Raw genomic sequence first — 19,503 nt, forward strand, 5'->3', positions numbered from 1 at the left:
ACCAAATTGAAAATGTTAAATTTTCCTTTTAAACTCAACAGTTAGCCTCAATCTAACTCGAATGTTACGTATTTAGAATTTTAAAATACAGATGTTTAATAGTCCGTTTGCACATCAAAAGTGCCAGACGTGCGACAACAGGCAATATTTTTGTCTGGCGTGTACGTATACGTACGATACCAACGGCTACAAGCCGTACCTAGACAATATTTGACTGTATGTAATCTGCGAAGTCAAATATTGTCTAGTGTTAATGTTACAATTCTTTACGGCCATTTTGTGGGGGTTTTCATCGGACACGATAGATTGTGACACAATAATAATTATAATTTCGCAATACTAATAGATATAAACAACAAGCAACTATATAAAAATCATTATTTCACACAATATATACATACATTCAGATCTTAGCTGAGACCTTAAAACAAGCACTTAAGACTAATGTATTCATTAAACAATAATTTCATTATTATTTTTAAATTAGCACCACTGAAAAATTTTTATATTCTTTACTTTTATTGACATGTTACATTGACATTCTTATCACTTAAACTCACCCATGTGGAACAGAGTTATTTTACTATGTTCCGGCAGAGGAAGCAGTACCGGAGTGTTAATATATATATATATTAACACTCCGGTATATAACAAATACTCAAGTCTTAATAAGGGTGGCGGTTCTTACAAGGGTGAAAACAACTAATAAATATTTATTTAATAGGAGATAAACGGGCAGGCTGGCTAAGTGATACCGTCGCCCATGGACACGCACATAACCAGAAGGCTTGCAAGTGCTTTGCCGGCCTTTTAAGCTAATTAGTATCACACTATTACATTATAAAATTGGAATTTCTAAGTTATCTTTTGAGCGATGATGGCGTAAAAAAAATATGCGGTATTAAACACAGAATACATTGAAATAATACAATCGTATCGCGTTTCGCTTCATTCGATTGACGATCCATCGCTTTCTTATACCAATCAAGCGCCTTAATATATATTTTAAAAAGTTTCAATCAATATATTGATAGCTTATAATTAAAACAAAACAATGCAATTTCGATAAAACGATATAAATTTTCTTGTAAAACATGAAATATTAAAATCCGTGGGAATGACATCAATTTCGTAACCATGGTAACGCTAACTTTTTTGCATGGCTGATGAACAAACCGTGCAGGCCAAGAAAGGGGAAAAAATGCCGAAAAAATCTCAAAATCTTTCAAATTGAAATGCCTTTTCAGATTTTACCAATAGTTTGTAGGCAATCATCAATCATCCAGCCCCGTCATATTAAGACTGTCGTCTTCCGAAAGACTGGTCCGTTGTGTGAATATAGGCCCGGGTTGATCTTCGATAAGAGCGGTGCGTAATACTGCCTCAAGACGCGGTTGTATATCACCCAATAAGGCTCTTTGGCAGGGTTCTGTGGCCCAACAGGACTGCATAATATCCCAACATTCGTCTGAAAACTGGGGTAGGCGTTCCGGTCGAAGACCTGAAAAATATTGTTACATGAGATAGCCCTATCATCGGCACTTTCTTAGCATATTAGAATTTTTAATTAAAATTTCATTTACTTTAAAAAAAAATTTCAAATTTACCTCTTTTCATCATAGCGTAACCGCCATTGGACAGAAAGAGACAAAAGAGTACTTTAGTTGAAACAGTGCAATTAAACTGACTTACTTTTTATAACATGTATTATTAAATCATTTATGAAGGCATAGGTAGGGACCATATGATTTTCTCTATACTTTCTAAAAACAGCAATTTAAACGATTAATACTTAGTATTGAAAGGTAAATGTATATATTTATCTGATCTCACCTCGTTTTACCTTACTCCATAGCTGTTCCTTGTTCTGGAAAATCTCAAAAGCAGCCGGCAATCGGATACTACCCGCACAGAGATACCTGCCACAAAAATGTAATTATAAGACAAACCTAAAATAATGCAATAAAATTAAAATCATCTTTTTATAATCAAAACATATGGATGGATAGATGCAGCATTTCTTAACCTTTACGATTATTAATACCTTTTCATATAAAAAAAAATGTGAGCCGTCACGGGACGCCTGGCAGATGTGAAACATCGACATTATTTTGTAAAAGTAATATGCAGAAAAGAACAGACTGTGATAGGAACTAAATATGTCATAATGATAAAATATAATATTACGATATTTTTCCAGATAACGATGAGTATTTGTTGAATAAACATTATTTTCATAATGTTTATTTAATAAATATTTTTAATGTAAAATTTTCTACTGCATTTAGACTGTTGTATATCATATAGCGTGGTGACGCGTCGCCACGGCATGCGTCGCCATGCCAGAAATCGGTTTTACGTGCGGATATAGATGTTTCACATCAAAACCATAGTACAACTATATTTTGAAATTGTAAAATCATAAACATCAAGAGTTTCGTCCAAGCCACAAAAAAAATACATTAAAAAAAAAATTAAAAATATATAATTTTTCCTTACCAGAAGAGTATCCCAAAGGCATACACATCGACCGCACTTTGATATTTTCCGGCCAGTAGTTCTGGCGCCATATGAACAGGTGTGCCCACCAAAGATCCCGATACCAAAGCTTCGGCCGCACAAAAGCCCAGATCAGATAATGCGGCCCTATTCTCGTTGTTCAAGAGGACATTCTTGAGTTTAATATCACGATGGACTAGGCCCAGGGAGTGAAGATATCGGATGCCTGAAACCATGAATATCTTCTCAAAGGTTTTTCTTCGTACCAGCCATTCGGAAATATAGAAAGGAAATTGCACAGAATATTCGAACACGTGACATGAGGGATTGAAAATTGATAAAAGACGATAAGAAAAAAGATTCTGTTGTATATAGTATTGTCTTTTATTAACATGGTGACCACGCACGCTATAAAGCACGCGAAACGTCGGAAAAATTTAAAATTTACATAGTACATAGCTTCAATCCGGTAGTGTTTTTTTTAAGATACTGATTAAATCATGAATTTAGACTTTCTTACACAAAGGTTTTACTCGGAATTGTCTAATTTAGGCGGTTAAAATAAATATCCGAGTATAACGTGTTCGACACCAGGTAAAAAGGATATATGTTTGTTCCTGCTCAGAAGGAAATACACCAACATGCCTACAATAACATATGGAATAAACTAGATCATCTCACCTAGTTGAGAAAAATAATTGTAGTCAATTCCAAGTAACAGTTAAATTCGCACACATAAAATGTTAAACTCCTTAGCCTTTAAAAAGAATATCCTTATGATTCTAAACTGCTAACCTACCTTCAACAATATCACAGCCAACTCTCATCCTTTGGGCGAAACTGAGTCCAGATCTTACGGCAGTGTGAAGATCGCGAGCCCATCTCTCTGTGACCAATGTGACGCTAACACATCCGCCACCGCCACGCTGTACCAAGGACCCCAGTAGGCGGACTATACGCGGGTGGGATGGGATGCTCCTACGCAAAATATATTTCAAATATGCTTTTTATATCATTACCATAGAAAATATATTACTAGCATTTATAAACAAATACTAAACCTACATGGAAATGTTATCATTTAAACTTATATTGGAAAACTGAATAGTTGGGTTGAACGAGAAAATCTGAAGAATTTCTGTCGATGCGTAATAAAAATGAAAAAATAAATTGTCCATGTATTAATCAAGGCTATAATACATCGCACTAAGACAGTATATTATAAAATTGATTTATTCAATGTTGTATAGTTTTTCTAATTACAATTAAAAGTATACAATAGGATTACCTGATATAGAAAAACTCCATAGCTAGCTCGTGGTAGTGTCTATCGTCCGCAGGCAATACAGACTTAGCGGCCACAGGCGTCGTTCCCGCCCACGAACCACGCACTGCGTATACCACACCGTACTGGCCCCGACCTAACGTATACCACGTTCATAACAAATCATTTATTCATATAGGTTACACAATGTACACTTATATACGTCAAAAAAGAAAAAAAATTTAAATGCTTCTAATTTTACATTTGCTGCCAGTTGTCACATCAAGCGCGTAGAACGGAAGAGAAGAACTGGCAATAAACTATCCGGTATAATTTTTAATCGTCAAGATTTTTTGTTTTACACAGTGTTTTTGCAACCAACCAAACCAACCTTAGAAGAACAATAAATTGCCTACAATAACATACAAAACTTTATCTCTCTTTGCCCCAGTTGGAAAAAGTAAACTGCATCATCTCATTTAAAGAAAAATAATTATATTCATAAAATTACAGTTAAATTCGTACCGATTTCTCGGCCGAGGTCCGGTACGCCGTACATAAGTAGATCACACATTGATGTGCTCTCTAGACACAACCGGGCGAAGAGCGGAGCGTATCTGAAAGAAGATTTTATCATAATATTTACTAATAAAATAAATCAATGGCGCTATAAGGCCTTTTATAAGGCCTCCGATTTTATTTATCTATTTCATGATCATTTGTTAATCTAATCGGCAAGTAGGTGATCAGCCTTCTGTGCCTGCCGCACGCCCTCGACTTCTCGGGTCGAAAGCCACAATGTTTCACTTTTACCGTTCAAGCGAATGTTAAATGCGAAAGAAAGAAAGAAAGTCCATTGGTGCACAGCCCGGGATCGAACCTACGACCTCAGGGATGAGAGTCGCACGCCGAAGCCAGTAGTCCAACACTGCTCTATTAATAATAATTACGAATATCGAACAAATTACTAATTTATTTAAAAATTAAAACGCGCACAATACAAAAATTATGAGATAGTCTTGCCATTCTTATATAGATATATAGGTCTTGAAAGTTGTATAGTGCGAGTCGTAAATAGTATTAGTTGGTAACCTTTGCGTCTGTCTATGTACACATTTGACACAATATATTTCAAATATTAAAAAAGCTTTTTAATACAACGAAGCTTTTTTTATTCACACTCCGTTACATATAAAAAACACAATACATAAAAATTATAAGTGATGCGACGGGCGGCCTTGTCGCTAACAAGCGATTTCTTCCAAGGAAGGAAGAAAGGAAAAATGTTGAGTAAAGTGCAAGAAGTGCATAAAAAACTATTCCAGAACTTAATGATGGAGATCCTAAATGAATTGCCTGTGAAGGATGAGCTGTGGGATGGAATTTCCAATAAACATATATTGGAAGAACGCATATAGTTAGACGGACCTGCGAATTTGAAATGATTTTTAAGATAAGAAGTAGGTTTGGGATGGAAAAGAATTGAGTATAGAAGTTGAAGAAGATGAGCGTCACCTCTGAGTCAAATAGGTGCCTGCGGAACTACAAATAAGGTTTAAGTTTTTATTGTTCAATGGATTTTTCAAAGTCCTCCATTAAATTTTCTCCAGAAAAAGTTATTGTTTTAACTAAATCTTGAACATGGACTGAAAAAATTTGATTGGAATCAATTTTTACTTCATTTATTAAAACTAGACTACAGTCAGAAGAAAATTAACATTAATTTTGAGCGATAATATAAAGTGACTTTCATATAGAAAACGAATATAAATGTATAATACAAGAGAACTAACTTCTTTCTAATGGTCAGTTTGACGTCTTCAGTATTATGAAGACGTGCAGCAAGCGCAGTGTCCAGTGACGTCAGCGCCGCTTGGTATCTCCCATGGGCGACGCTCAGACGCTCCACGATCTGTGAACCAAATTAATTCTTGATTTAAGACTTATATTTTCACCAAAGTTTTTTATTGAAGTTTTAATCTTTGTTCACTCTGCACATGTGGCTTAAATAATGTTTTGATTTTTTAACAGAATAATCCAATAATTATGTAAATGTGAACGTGACTAGTGACAATTGGACGTGATTCGTCAACGTATCTATTACGTACGCGTATAGGAATATATATATATGTAACAAAGCGCACAATCATTTCGACTTTTGCTTTTGCATTCGGGTTGACCCCAAGTATATAAAACCTACCACCTGTATGATATGTATTATATAAGCAATTATTTACAACTTTAGTAAGTTTGAGTATAATAAAATCCTTTTCTGAAAAAAGACCGAAAAAATCTCCTGCCACAATTGCTTAAGTGGCCGTTCAAGAATGATTTTAGATTTTATTATTTGTTGATTACGTAAACAGTAATTATTTACTTATTTAGACATATGGCCCAAACGTTGTATATGCTTGAATACGTGTAATTACGAGAATTCCTACAATAAATTACTGACAGAGGGGGGATTGCAGTAAATCTGCTTACATAATAGAAGAGAACGGAAAGGTTGAACCTCAGACACGTATTACCTGTTCGGAGATGAGTCGAGCGAGCTTATGCGTGGAGAAGGACGCGAGTGTGTGTAGCGCCACCTGCCGTCGCCAAATAGGACTTAGCGCACAGCACGCCGGTTCGGCTTCGCCAGCTACTACCCGCAATCTGATAATGTAATTTAAAAATTAGTTAACATTATCGTAAATAAATAAATATATCACTCCTATAAATGGATCATATTGCTACCCCTAACGTTCTCATAGTTATAAGTGCATCTTTAAAACAATTAAAGCAAGTTGTTACCCAGCTCCAAACAAAATTACTTTCACGTCCATACAACATACAAACATACAACAACCGCCACCCAACATAATTCGGGGCTATCTTAATTTTATTCCCACTTGCTATTTTTTTACTTAAAACAAGGGGAAATATATACAGTATATATGTGATATATTTTTAAAATAGAACAACTGTTTTCAAGTTCACTGACCTATAGAACAGTCTTCTAATGGAGTCTAATAAACTCCTCAGTAGGCAAAAGGATGCGCAAGGCTGCAAGTCGATCCGATCCGCTGCAGACACCACTTGCCGCATTGCTTCACTCGCTGGACGGCCACCTAGTTCTTCACGGCAACAAGACTCCAAAGACTCTAAACATCTATGAAATGTAATGAAAATGCATATTATTTAAAATGCACGATAAAAATTAATAACACAATTATACAAAAAACAATATTTTTAAAACAAAAATATTTAATATATGTGACAATGAGACATATACATATTTGTATTTATATATATATATATTAAATAGACTGAAAGAGACGAAAGAGTTCTTGGCTAAAAATATTCCATTTAGCCGAATTTAGTTATAACACAATATTTTATCCAATGAATAAGGCATCTTTAACTATTTTACAAAAAACCAAATTTTGAAATTCATCATACACATCATACCTCTGCAAAGTTCCGAAGTAAGTGTCTTTGAGGCAATCTACAAACTTGACTATCTTCACACTTATCTTGTGACTTAGTTTTGACAGGACTAAAATGAAAATAAAAATATTATATCAACTCACCTTCATATATTTTTATTATTTGTATGTTATTCAAAATATATTTTGAAATTTCAAAATGAATGTTGTGTCTAGAATTAGATAATACAATTAGCGTTCTGGTTTTCTACCTCATTTCAACAACAAAAATATTACAACAAAACCGGCCGATCGCCAACATGCTCGGCATGTTAAGGAATACCGTAATTGTAACAAAATTTAAATATGTTATACCTTCGTAAGTTTTACACAATATGTTATTTACCCAAAAAACTATTAAAAAAACTAAAAACTAAAGAAAATAGAAGTAGTACACAGCCTTGCTATACCTAGGGTTAGGGAAATTAAACATACCTGTCCTTTGCACGTCAAGCGAAGCCTGCTTGGTGGATAAGGTGGTGTTAGAACAAGTAGATACAATGCTTCGTCCACTGAAACTCGGAGAAAGTGGGAGGGACTCACATTCATTTGCTATCGGTATTGTCCCGCTGAGAGGCTCTTTTGTACTCTAAAAATTCAATATTATTACTAAGACCTTTTTATTTGTTTTATGTAGAAATTAAAGTAATATATTATGAAAACTTTTACAAGTAAATCTATAGCCATCATCTGCGTATCCAAAATAAAGGGATTGATTTTTTTATTAAAGATGATAAAACATGTTAAAATATATTATATAATCCGGCTCGAAGGACCAAATATTGCAACGTTTATATACCTTAAAATAATCGATGTAACTCTGACTAGCTCCAAAGCTTTCCTCATTAGACATCACAATATCGTAATCATCGATATTAAAACTATCGTACGACAGCGCCTCTTCACCATCTGACAAACTCACATTGTCTTCGTCCACCAAATGGCACGAATCTGGCTCATCGAAATCGCTTTCATTTCTAGTACTACTTTGTGGCCTATTCATTTGGTTCAGTCGTATTGCTTTATTCGGAGTCTTTCTGGGTGTGTAGAAAATTGAATTCGACATCATGAATTGCCTGTCCTGATGGCACGGGAGATCTAAAATATAGATTATAACATTGAAATAGGGGTTGGTTGTATGTATGAAAGAGATATAAATAATATATATCAAAGAGATGCAAAGTAAATGGAGTACTATTTAAAAAGTCAAGCATATGGGCACAAAGGGCACTGGCGCATGCACTACTTCTAGATTACCTGCGTGCACGCATACATACGCACCAAACAAACACGATCAGGTTTATCGTGGTTACGTGCGAATGTCGATAAAGTTTAAATAAAAATCAATTTTAAGATAATACTAATTTGAAATGTAAATATGAGAATTTTCAAATAATAATATGTGAAATTAATAAATAATCTGAAAATGCTACAAGTTTATTAACGAGTTTTTAGAATAATAAGAAATGATAATAAAGCGAGCTGGTACAATTAGTCAACAATTGAAATTTATGAACTACAATTAAGATTCAAGCAATTGTTAATTAGCTAAATACGTGAGAATATTAATTATTTTTTTTCCACGATTCCTTTCCTCGCTTGCAGTTTTAAAACCCATCAAACTGTTTTCTGAAATAATGATAGAATTGAATTTATTTTAAATATTCCTACCATCAACACTCCAATCCATATTGTGTATTTCATATTTCATATCCTGCAATACTTCTTGCATTATCTGCACCAATTCCTGTTTCTTGTCACCCTCTGAGAACTTGGCATTTATAGTCTGTAAAAAAAAAATTATTAATTTATGAGTAATCTGCACCATCAATCAACAACTGCAGTGTTGGCCTAGTGGCTTCAGCGTGCGACTCTCATAGCTTGCACCAATGGACTTTCTTTCTATGGGCGCATTTAACATTTGCTCGAACGGTGAAGGAAAACATCGTGAGGAAACCGACATGTCTTAGACCCAAAAGGTTGACAACGTCTGTCAGATATTGGAGGCTGATCACCTAGTTGCCTTTCAGTTTGAAAAATAATATTTGGTATTTTTTCATTAAAATGTAAAGATTTCAGATTTTAAATGTGATTTAGATCTTTATTGTAATGATCTGTATCATTGCACCGTTTTAACTAAAGCACACATCATACTAATGTGAAAGTTTTTAATTTCCAGAAAGTATACAAACAAACAAACAAAAATATCTTTATTCATATAGGAACGTCAAAAAAAAGCTAAAGCATAAATTATTTTCCACAAAATAGATAGTTTAAACTAGAAGGTTCAATACCAAGTTACCGATACATAGAATTTTCAATAGAAAAAATGCAACTGTTTTCTATATATAATAGTAATTCTAAATTTTTGTTAGACTGTACTTAATATCATAAACTCACTTCATACAAATACTGTTCCTGTTTGGCAACATACTGGATCTTCTTAGGCACCACCTGTAACTCTCTCGCCAGGTCAAACGAAGACAATATCAACTCTTGCAGTACTTTTACATGTATCTGAAAATTATACATTTGTATAGAAATATACACATTACTGTTAAAACTTTGAAATAATTCTGGACTATCTTTAATAGGCATATTTTCATGTTAGTAAGTCATTATCAACATTATTATAAACATTGTTAATAATAATGTTGATAATGTAGCATTCTAATAATGAACTGATTTTATAAATGAGTCTAATAAGTTTTTATTTATTCGTTACAAACAAAAATTGCCCAACTATCGTTGAAGCAAGTGTACTGATGACTATCACAAAAATGTGTTTTATATTTTTGTGATAGTAATAACACTCACATACACATTGCACTCGAAATGTCAATTTACAATGTAAACAAATATTTTAATGTATGCTTACTTAAACCAACCTCGCGCTTAGTATCATTTTTTAAATGTTACCACAGATTAAAAAATGATACTAAGTCTCGACTCCCGTACGTCAAAAAGTATCGGCTTTTGACAAACGAGAGTGCCGTCTTGTCAAATCAAATTCGCGTCCACACCTTTTTATAACTTACCTCACTTAGAACCGAGAAGTGTTCTAATATGCAGTTTTGTACGCATTCCGTCGCGTACTTGAGTACATTATTTATCAATACAGTTCTGCTTTTCACTGTACGTGCGACTGGGTCTTTCTTACGCTGTACTTCAGTCTTATCTATGTTCTTAAAAATATCAAAGTCGTCTAAAATCATCCATTGCGATTTTGCGCGATGCTTTGCAGAGATTGCTGCAAGTATTAGTATTATTAAAAAAAAGTGCGTGCGTACAAAGTACACGTATGTCAGAAGTGAAACTTCTTTCTAAATTATTATTACTAAGGTAAAAGCAATAGATGACCAGTTTATGATCTCTCCATGTATTTGTATATATATATTCAGTGTTTACACACTGTGCTAATGATAAATAAAAAAAATAAAAAATGTATTCGTTTGATTAGGCGTGTATTTTTTCTCTCTCCCTTACTCTCTCTCTGAATATTTTCACTATAGCACACTCCCGCCTTTCACTCCATCCAGGCACTCTGCGTAATGCGACGTTCGCTCTATCTCAATCTCTCTTTCGATCTTTCTCACTTGCTTGCTCCCTACTCTCGCTCCATGACTATTTACTTCATGCTTTATCCGGCCTTTCTTACTCTCTCTCTCTCTTAATTGGTCTTAATCGCTCTCACGATTGCATTTTAATATTTTTTTATTGAAATTTCAAAATTTAAGCTCACGCGATTAAAGAAGTGTCACTTCAAAATTAAGTTTATACAGTTAAGTCTATACTAGGTACTTACAAGCAACTTCCCAGTGATCAAGTAACTCGTTCAAGAACGCTATCTTTTCTTCTTGAGATCGCATTTCTAATGCTTTCCGATTCAAAGACGTTTTGGCACTGTATAATCAGAGTTACATTAATTCAGAATCTTTAATTTATTAGAATTACTATAGAAATTAAACTTTGTATTTTTTTTTTACGACTCTCATTCCTGAGGTCGTAGGTTCGACCCCGGCTGTGCTAATGGAATTTCTGTCTATGTAAACATTCGCTCTAACGGTGATAGACAACATTGAGGTAACCGGCTTGCCTAAGACCCAAAAAGCCAATTGAATATGAAACAGGGTTAGTATGGGTTGTAGCATCATTAGTTTTTTTTAAATAGCTTAAAAAGGCCAGCGACTTAAAAATGTATGACTTGGAGTACTATTAAAGACTCACGCAACTCCATTTTTCAAAAAATCTCTGTCAGACTCAGGCAATTCTTCACTCCTATACGGCGATTCCGTCGACTCAGTCGCTTCATTCACTTCCATTCGCCGGTCTTCACTCAGACTGTCCGAGAAAAGAACGAAAAGGACCTGAGAGTTGGGATTGATTTCCTTTATTTGATGAAGATCGAGACAGTTCTGAAAATGTTAAAAGTGTTTTACTATTATTAAAAATTGTATTTATTTATTTACAGTTTCATAATTATTAGTACAATTTAAATTTAAAAGGAGGCGGCCATATCACTATTGAGCGATCTCTTTCAGGCAACCATCGTGCGAAATCAATTTAGACAAGGTAAGCGCAAGAAGCGCAAATCTACAAAAGATACCAAATTCCTGAAATAAATATAATAGAACAAAACAAAGCAATTAAAACATATAGCCAGTGAAAGCAATAATATTTAAAGGACACGTGAAGAAATGAAAATGTACCTGTACCTAAATAGTAGTTAGTTAGTATTAACTTAATCACATTTGATACTTATCCGAACTGATTTTACTTATCCGAACTGATTTTACTTATCCGAACTGATTTTACTTATCCGAACTGATTTTACTTATCCGAACTGATTTTACTTATCCGAACTGATTTTACTTATTCGAAGGAAATTTGACCATCGCCATTACATTCATCGATTGAAAAGCACTAAATTACATTAATACAAGCCTTACCCAGTATGGCACAAAATTAAAAAAAAATACTAAATTATTCACGCCTTGATGTGACTTCATTCAAAAAAATTACAACAGGTGGCTATACCTATAACCATCTATTAGATCTAGAAAATATAAAAGTTATTATACTAAAACTCAATAAATCGTTTATTTGCAAAGAAAATGGCGCAATCAAACTGATTCATTAGAAAAAAACCGCATGTTTTAATTATCGAATTTAGTTAGTTTTGTGGTGAAAACATATGGTCTAAACTCTAAATACTCCACACTATAAAGGCACCTTTACGAGTAAATGAAATTACAAGAACTTGGATCTAGATTTATCTCACCTCGACACTAAAAACCGCCGGCTCACAGCTCTCCTTCCAAACAACTGGATACATTTTCTTAACTACATCAACTTTCGTGACATTATACAAATCAAAGGTCGCCCAAAAATCCTCGTCACTTCTCGAAACTGACATTTTATTAATTGGTTCGTTGAAGATATTCGTTCCATAGCGGTCCAGCGCGTACAAGTATATCGGGGAGTAATTCCGTAAAATGCTGTCCCGTTTTTGATAAAAATCTGCGTAGAGCTCCTTCAGATCGTGTAAGGATGTTTGGCCAGAATCGGTTTCAAGGTCCGGCGGGATGATTATTCGGAGACCATCTTTGAGAAAGGAATTGTTCAGTTCGATTTCAAGCATCGTTGTGAGGTCGTTACTGTCTTGGCGAAGAATATCCTAGAACAAAAATTATAATTAAAATTAGAGGGGGGGGGGAGTGTAACGATGCGGGGGGGGGATTGAATTATGCGTTATTGTTAATATTATTTTCAAGTTTCCGATACTTTACACGACTTAAATAGCAACTTTAAGGTGTCACTGGGTGGTATAGAAACGTTTTACTATTATAGAATAACGTTACAGCGCGTTACAGTAATACTTGTACGCTCCCTAATTCAAACCCAATTCCGTAGTATAAAAATCAGTGGCACATCCAAATTTGGCAGGTTTTATAGGATAGAGGGGCAAACGAACCAACGGGATGACCAAAAAGACCAATCATCGCAGCCGATAGAAACCCATTTTAGTGGGTGTGTGCCTTTGATGGAGGAGTATGTTCTTTTTTAAACAATTGATGTTATATAATACCCTTCAGTTAGTGCACATATTACAATCTGATTAACTTAAATATATTGTTTTATTCTTCCGAAACGTTGAGGAAATATTCTTTATCATTCATAGCATTTAAGTAAAATAGGTGACTTGTACCTACACTAAACAATAAAATGATTGGTTCTAATGGTGCTATTAGCTAAGCAACAGTATCGTTACTACAATACATAATGTTTAATATTTGCATACCTGCAATGGTAATGTTTCCCATGGCTGTCTATTGCACTCCAATTCTTCTACCAGCTCGAACTCACTTGTTCCTAGGGTGAGGTGCACTTGTGTACTCGACCCATACTGAATGCGTAACTGGAATGTACATTTATAATTTAACACGTGATTATAGTGAAAGATCTGGCTGCAGGATTAGTGAGGTCATCTGTTATGATTCAGGTATGATTTCGATACAAAAATCCCACGAAATCTAGATTTGAATAATTAACAATTATTGTTATTTTTTAACTTTTTATTTTATTTTATTAACATTTTTAGGAATAAGTAGCATTGAACTCTTAATAGTGCGATATCCGTCTGCAGGATTTGTGCGTTCATCTGTTATTTGCTAAAAACCAAATTTTTATGTATATTTATAATAAGCAGAATGTATATCTACGAAGTTGCGTATAAAAATTGGCCGCTAGTATTTTTAGTAAAATTATTTTGAATTGATTTTAGGGAACACATTTCGTTCACTTACTAAATAAAATATCGACTGTATGAAGGCAATTTACATACAAATTAAAAACAAAACACCGGTGCCGATGATCACCTGGTCGCACTTCTTCGCAGATAGGTGTAAACAGGTATGATTTCGATACATTTATACCTTTATAACGGACAAATATCAAAAGAAAGAAAAGGAATGTAATAAATACCAAATAGAAAAAAAAAAGTTACCATGGTTCATAATGTACTTTTTGTAAAGGTGCATAGTAAAATTAATAAAAATGTAAATAAAATTAAATTAAAAGTTACAAATAACAATAAGTAAGATAAATCTTATAGCTGCGACTAAAATTACAAATACACGAATTAATAATTAGTGGTATTACCCAGCGACATCCTCTGGGAAGTGGGTCGGGCAGCAACCGTCTCCCAAGAATGCAATGCACAAGACGAGCCTTTGCATCCGGACTGCTTCCCAGAATAACCAGCGCCGTAGGTCGGGAACATTGTTCGGTTATATCTTCTACAGTTGATGACACATTCGGATCTGCACATATTATGGTAGCTGTACACACTCGGCGAGACAACCCGAGACAGGCCGAGGGCGAGAGTGTACAGTAGAGCTCTCGTCTCGCCTCGCTTCCTCGCAGTCGGTCTCGCCTCTCTCGGTCGACTGTCGGTTTTTTGCGCACGAGTCAAAAGGTCTCGCGAGTAAAACGAGAGCGACCTGTACACACTCGTTCAATCACTTGCTCGATGACTGTGGTTATTGTGGTTATTATGTGTTACAGCAGCGGTTTCCACGTCCATTATTAACGGTGTTTTAAATACAAATAACGTAACGAGTGTGTACAGGCTGCGCTCTTCCCTCGGTCCTCTCGATCGAGACTCGCGGCGAGAGGCTCTCGCCGAGTGTGTACAGCCACCATTAAAAATGTTGTACTTTTTATTCCAATGCATATGGTTAGTTAATTTAGTGTAAAATGCTGTGTACAGATAGATATAATTGGATATGAGATTTTCAAATGTTGTTTAGTGTGTAATAACTGTATGAATGTAATCAATCTGTTTTCTGTTTTTGTACCTAAATGTAAAAATAAAAATAAAATAAATTAATTAAAATTCGTGGGTGAGTTGAAATGTTTTTAAATATATTGTAATAGACGACGCCGAGTAGACCCATATTCATTAATCCAATGTGAACCAATCAAAATGTTACACCTAAGATATCTTACATATAATGCAGTAGTATAGAATGAAATCTTACCACAATTCAGCACGTCTCTCACATCTCGCAGGGCGCGGTTCGTGTCTCTGAGCAGAACGCGTAGAGTGCGCAGGCGACCCGCGCTCCTTCGCCATCCACTTCCTGCCATCACCACCCATGTGACCACTGACGACGCCTACACAACACCCTGAAAATTAACATATCAATCCTATATTTGGAAATCCTCAAGACAATAATGTTTTAGTTACAAATTCAACAGTTGTCTCGAATCCGATACTTGGATTCTAAAGGAAACTCAACAGAAATAAACCTAATCACGTCATTACAACAGGTTCGTAAGAACCCAGGGATTATCCCTATGGTTGACAAACACTTAAAGACATATGCTTTTATTGGTCTTCTAATTTTCTTACTAAAATAATGATTAAAATTGTAACTAGCTTAAGAGGTTTATCTTATTTTAGCGCTTAGTAGAATAACATCAAAAGTAAGGTAAGGAAAATAAATATGTAAATTTTAAGAAGCAGTGTTGGCCTAGTGGCTTCAGCGTGCGACCCTCAACCCTGAGGTCGTAGGTTCGATCCCCGGCTGTGCACCAATGAACTTTCTTTCTATGTGCGCATTAAACATTCGCTCGAACTGTGAAAGAGGAAAGGTGAGGAAACCAGCTTACCTTAGACCCAAGTCGACAGTGTGTGTCAGGCACAGAAGGCTGATCACCTACTTGCCAATTATAAAAACAAATGATCATAAAATAGGTACAGAAATCTGAGTCCCAGACCTAAAAAGGTTGTAGCGGCATTGATTTATTTATTTATACAATTAAAAAAAATATAACGAAAGTAAAGTATCTACTTGTAATATAAAATAAAGATTGTATGCACACTAGCGTCTAATAAATGCAAATATATACCGTGCGATAAGAAAACAGGAAACTACTTATTATATAAAACCATTATCATTAATTAAGGACCTAAAGGAAATGTACATCACTCTCTAATTAGATTTATACTATTCTAAGATATTTATATAGCTATAAACTTTGGTGATGATTGGAAAGAGATAGAAAGAGAGTCTTATTAGATACGTGTAATAGACAAGATACATCGTGTTCGATAAGGCAGAGAAAACGAAATATAGGTGTTATTTAGCAATTATAATTTGTATCCGATTATTGTCGATTTCGACATATATGTATATTTTATTATAGGTATGAATTTTCGATGTGTTTTGCGAGCACAATTTGCTACGAGTTTTAATGACGCATTGATACGCTAAATTGTGAAATCAACACCAAGGCCAAGGTGTATCTACTTTAGAAATAAAATTTTGATAGATATTTGCATTAAAAAGTATGAAGCTGGAATGTGAGTTCTTAGACCATTCTTCTTTCTTGATGCACCCAACTTATATATGCAGTAGCAAAAATTTTATGAAAATGCATGGGATTTAGCCAACTTACCTAAATGTCTTAAAGTGAAAACTTATTGAAACAGGTATTCTAGGTTGAAAGATTACAAATAGTTGAGCAGTTTTGTACTAAGCTGTGAAACCAGTAATGTTTATAGTAAGTGGCTTATAATTTACTCAATGATGGATTTTATTCTACGGTGAGGTCATCATAGATAATGTTAGATGTATTATGATCAACTATTCATGCTTTGTGTATTAACTACAATTTTTGCCTATAATTTATGATATTAAATTAAAATATGACAAGACCATCTGTTGCATTAAAATAACAAAATTTAAAAAATAAAGATACACTCAATAATTGTGCAATATACAAATTATCAGTGTATCAATTACATCCATCCATATAAACAGTAAAGTTACTTTATAGGGCCACTGCCCTACCGGCTAGGGTTATCTATGCCAACCTTGGTGGTGGGTCAACCAAGCTGCCTTGATCTCTGCTATTCTGGTACTTGTTTTAATACTTATAAAAAAACTATAGTTACAAAAGAGCCTATATTGAGATTATATTGGTCAAATAATGTTCTACATAAAAACATATAAAAAATCTTGTATTGAAACAATATTGTAGATTTGTTTTTCTAGATCTCCAGTATCCACTAAATAACTAAGCAACTTTAAAAGTTGAACAAATTAATCTATGTTCAGCACAGGTCAATTGTAGGAACAGTGATCGGCCTAATAGTGGTGTATAATGACCACCCTGAGATTGGCCTAATTAGTTTCTGCATTTCCTCTATAAGAATTGTGTTCCTACACATTTAACACCACATAAAAGTATTATCTGAAATCTGTACTTATTAATACTTTCAGACAGTGATGGAAATACTTAATACTTACAATATAATGTGTTCTAATAGAACAGGGCAAAGAAGGCTGGAAAATGTGCGGCTAGCAGTTAAAGAATTGGCACGACCTTAACTTGAAGACCCCATGGGGTGCATGGCAAAACATGCTCTAAGGACACGCAGTTACTGAATAAAGCTTCTTTGGAGATACAAAAACGATGACATGTTTAAAGTATTTTATTTTTTTCTAATAATTATGCTTATTCTTATCACTAAAAAATATCCAGAAAAGGATTTGCCATATGTATTTGTAAATGAATATGATGTATCATGTATTCACTATAATGTGTAAATTATATTTTAGTAATTCATTTAAGTCATTTCTCCTTAAAATAGTAAAAGTAATAAGATGAGATCAAATTAAAAAGATTTTTTTAAGTCAGTCTACATGATGGGATTAGGAATTTATTAGATATATAATAATGAGCCTGCAATAGGACAGGGCCTGTAATAGGTGTTATATTTATCTATTTCTGTTTTCAAATAAGCTAATAACATATTTGAAATTGTTTTACTTGAAATTGATCTCACATAATAAGGCAATCCGTTAATCACATGTTTAATTATAAAATTTTAATAAGATTTATATAACAAAAAATATAACTATAATTTTAAAAGGGTTTAGCAAGTATAATTGCTTGCATTAAGTTGTATGCGTAACATATAAATGTATGTTACCTTCTACAACTGCACGAAACATTACTATTTATTATTAGTTTTGAATAAAATTGTTAGTAGGTAGGTACAAGTCACAACGCCAAACTTACGAAACTTTGTTCCGCAACAATAATTTCTGTGTTTTTGTAAGTGAAACTCAGTAACTAATAGTAACGTCGCTAAAAAACAAGTTTATACTAATTATAATAACTGTGCTACGTAAATAAACAATAACTTACCTTTAAAAGCAATAAATTGATAGTAATTGGTACAAATTGCTATAAATTCACTTTACAAATTAAACACTCAGTCGATACAAATGGACTGCATGGTGAAATTACGTAAATAATCTCAAAAATCTGTTAGATAAATATAAAGTAATTTAATTTTTTCGAAGCTGAAATAACGAAATACACAGTCTACTAAGAAAAAGTAAAAACATTTGTATTTTTTGTTATGACTTCAGTGAGTTTTGACTTATGACGTATACTGTTATTTATCCATGTTGACATTTCAGACCTACAAGGTGTCAAGCAGCTAACAGTGACATTACATTAATAGTCGTACGTGTCGGGAAAAAGTACTCAAAACAAACAAGAAAAACAAATTACTTAAAAATACATATTATTTTTGTTTTACTTGTACATAATAACAAATATAATTAATATTTAGAACATGACCGTAAACCAGAGACAATAAGGCCGTTATTTGGTACCTATTTTAAGCGCAATTATTCAAAACTAGTATAAGTATATCCCTAGCACCAAGGGTAAACCATAATAATGAATACCCTAAACTTAATTAATATCATATATTTATATAATTACTACGTATATAAGTATCTGCAGCAGTATTTACATTGTCTTTTAATGACACGGTATTAAATCTTTAAATTATATGTCTTTTCTGCGCATGCGATCTTTCATAAGGAAAAAAAATTAGCTCAATCATTAAATTTAAAAGATATTATTTTGATAATAATTCATCTCTATAATAAAATGGCATACCTATTAGGATTGTGCTATTACTGTCCGTATTATTGGGCCAATAACGATAACACTTAATTGACTACAGACTGACGCCATCTGTACACAAAAAATAAACACGAGTGCACCTCGATAACAACCCATCGCGCTAAAACATTGTACATCTGACCCAGTTCTCTCGTACAGTAAAAATAGCGGGCGACAATAGCTCAAACACTATTTTTAGGCGCGTATCGCTAAAATCTTAAGCAAGAACCTTATCTTACCTTGTACCAACATTTTGTTGAAGTCAGTTAATGC

The 19,503-nt window shown here is 33.8% G+C and overlaps 1 protein-coding gene across 2 annotated transcripts; it reads right to left on the reverse strand.

Annotated features, from left to right (window-relative positions):
* Positions 1-647: 647 nt before the first annotated feature.
* LOC110991790 (dual serine/threonine and tyrosine protein kinase) lies at positions 648-19,314 on the reverse strand. Of its 2 annotated transcripts, none has more exons than XM_022257284.2 (22): positions 19,225-19,314; positions 15,276-15,423; positions 14,395-14,555; positions 13,535-13,651; positions 12,515-12,910; positions 11,461-11,648; positions 11,039-11,136; positions 10,272-10,483; positions 9,634-9,750; positions 8,905-9,019; positions 8,033-8,331; positions 7,669-7,822; positions 7,217-7,304; positions 6,750-6,917; positions 6,292-6,421; positions 5,557-5,675; positions 4,289-4,380; positions 3,788-3,920; positions 3,299-3,477; positions 2,500-2,725; positions 1,834-1,919; positions 648-1,501 (listed from the first exon to the last, which is right to left on the reverse strand). In XM_022257284.2, exons 2-22 carry the CDS (start codon positions 15,382-15,384, stop codon positions 1,275-1,277), a joined length of 3,414 nt encoding a protein of 1,137 aa, XP_022112976.2. In that variant the 5' UTR covers positions 15,385-15,423; positions 19,225-19,314; the 3' UTR covers positions 648-1,274. The 2 variants fall into 2 exon arrangements, with proteins under 2 accessions (XP_022112976.2, XP_022112975.2); XM_022257283.2 differs by lacking the exon at positions 19,225-19,314 and adding an exon at positions 18,457-18,797.
* Between the last annotated feature and the right edge of the window lie 189 nt (positions 19,315-19,503).

Source organism: Pieris rapae, chromosome 13, assembly GCF_905147795.1.
Source record: "Pieris rapae chromosome 13, ilPieRapa1.1, whole genome shotgun sequence".
Taxonomy (NCBI): domain Eukaryota; kingdom Metazoa; phylum Arthropoda; class Insecta; order Lepidoptera; family Pieridae; genus Pieris; species Pieris rapae.

What these genes read in the sequence shown, in the direction of transcription:
- LOC110991790 (XM_022257284.2), bottom strand. Translation starts at nt 15,384, where the DNA reads ATGGCAGGAAGTGGATGGCGAAGGAGCGCGGGTCGCCTGCGCACTCTA. An exon ending in GAGAGACGTGCTGAATTGTG is followed by an intron (nt 14,556 to 15,275) that starts GTAAGATTTCAT and finishes TAATATGTGCAG; the next exon opens with ATCCGAATGTGTCATCAACT. An exon ending in TGGCTGTGATATTGTTGAAG is followed by an intron (nt 2,726 to 3,298) that starts GTAGGTTAGCAG and finishes TCATGGTTTCAG; the next exon opens with GCATCCGATATCTTCACTCC.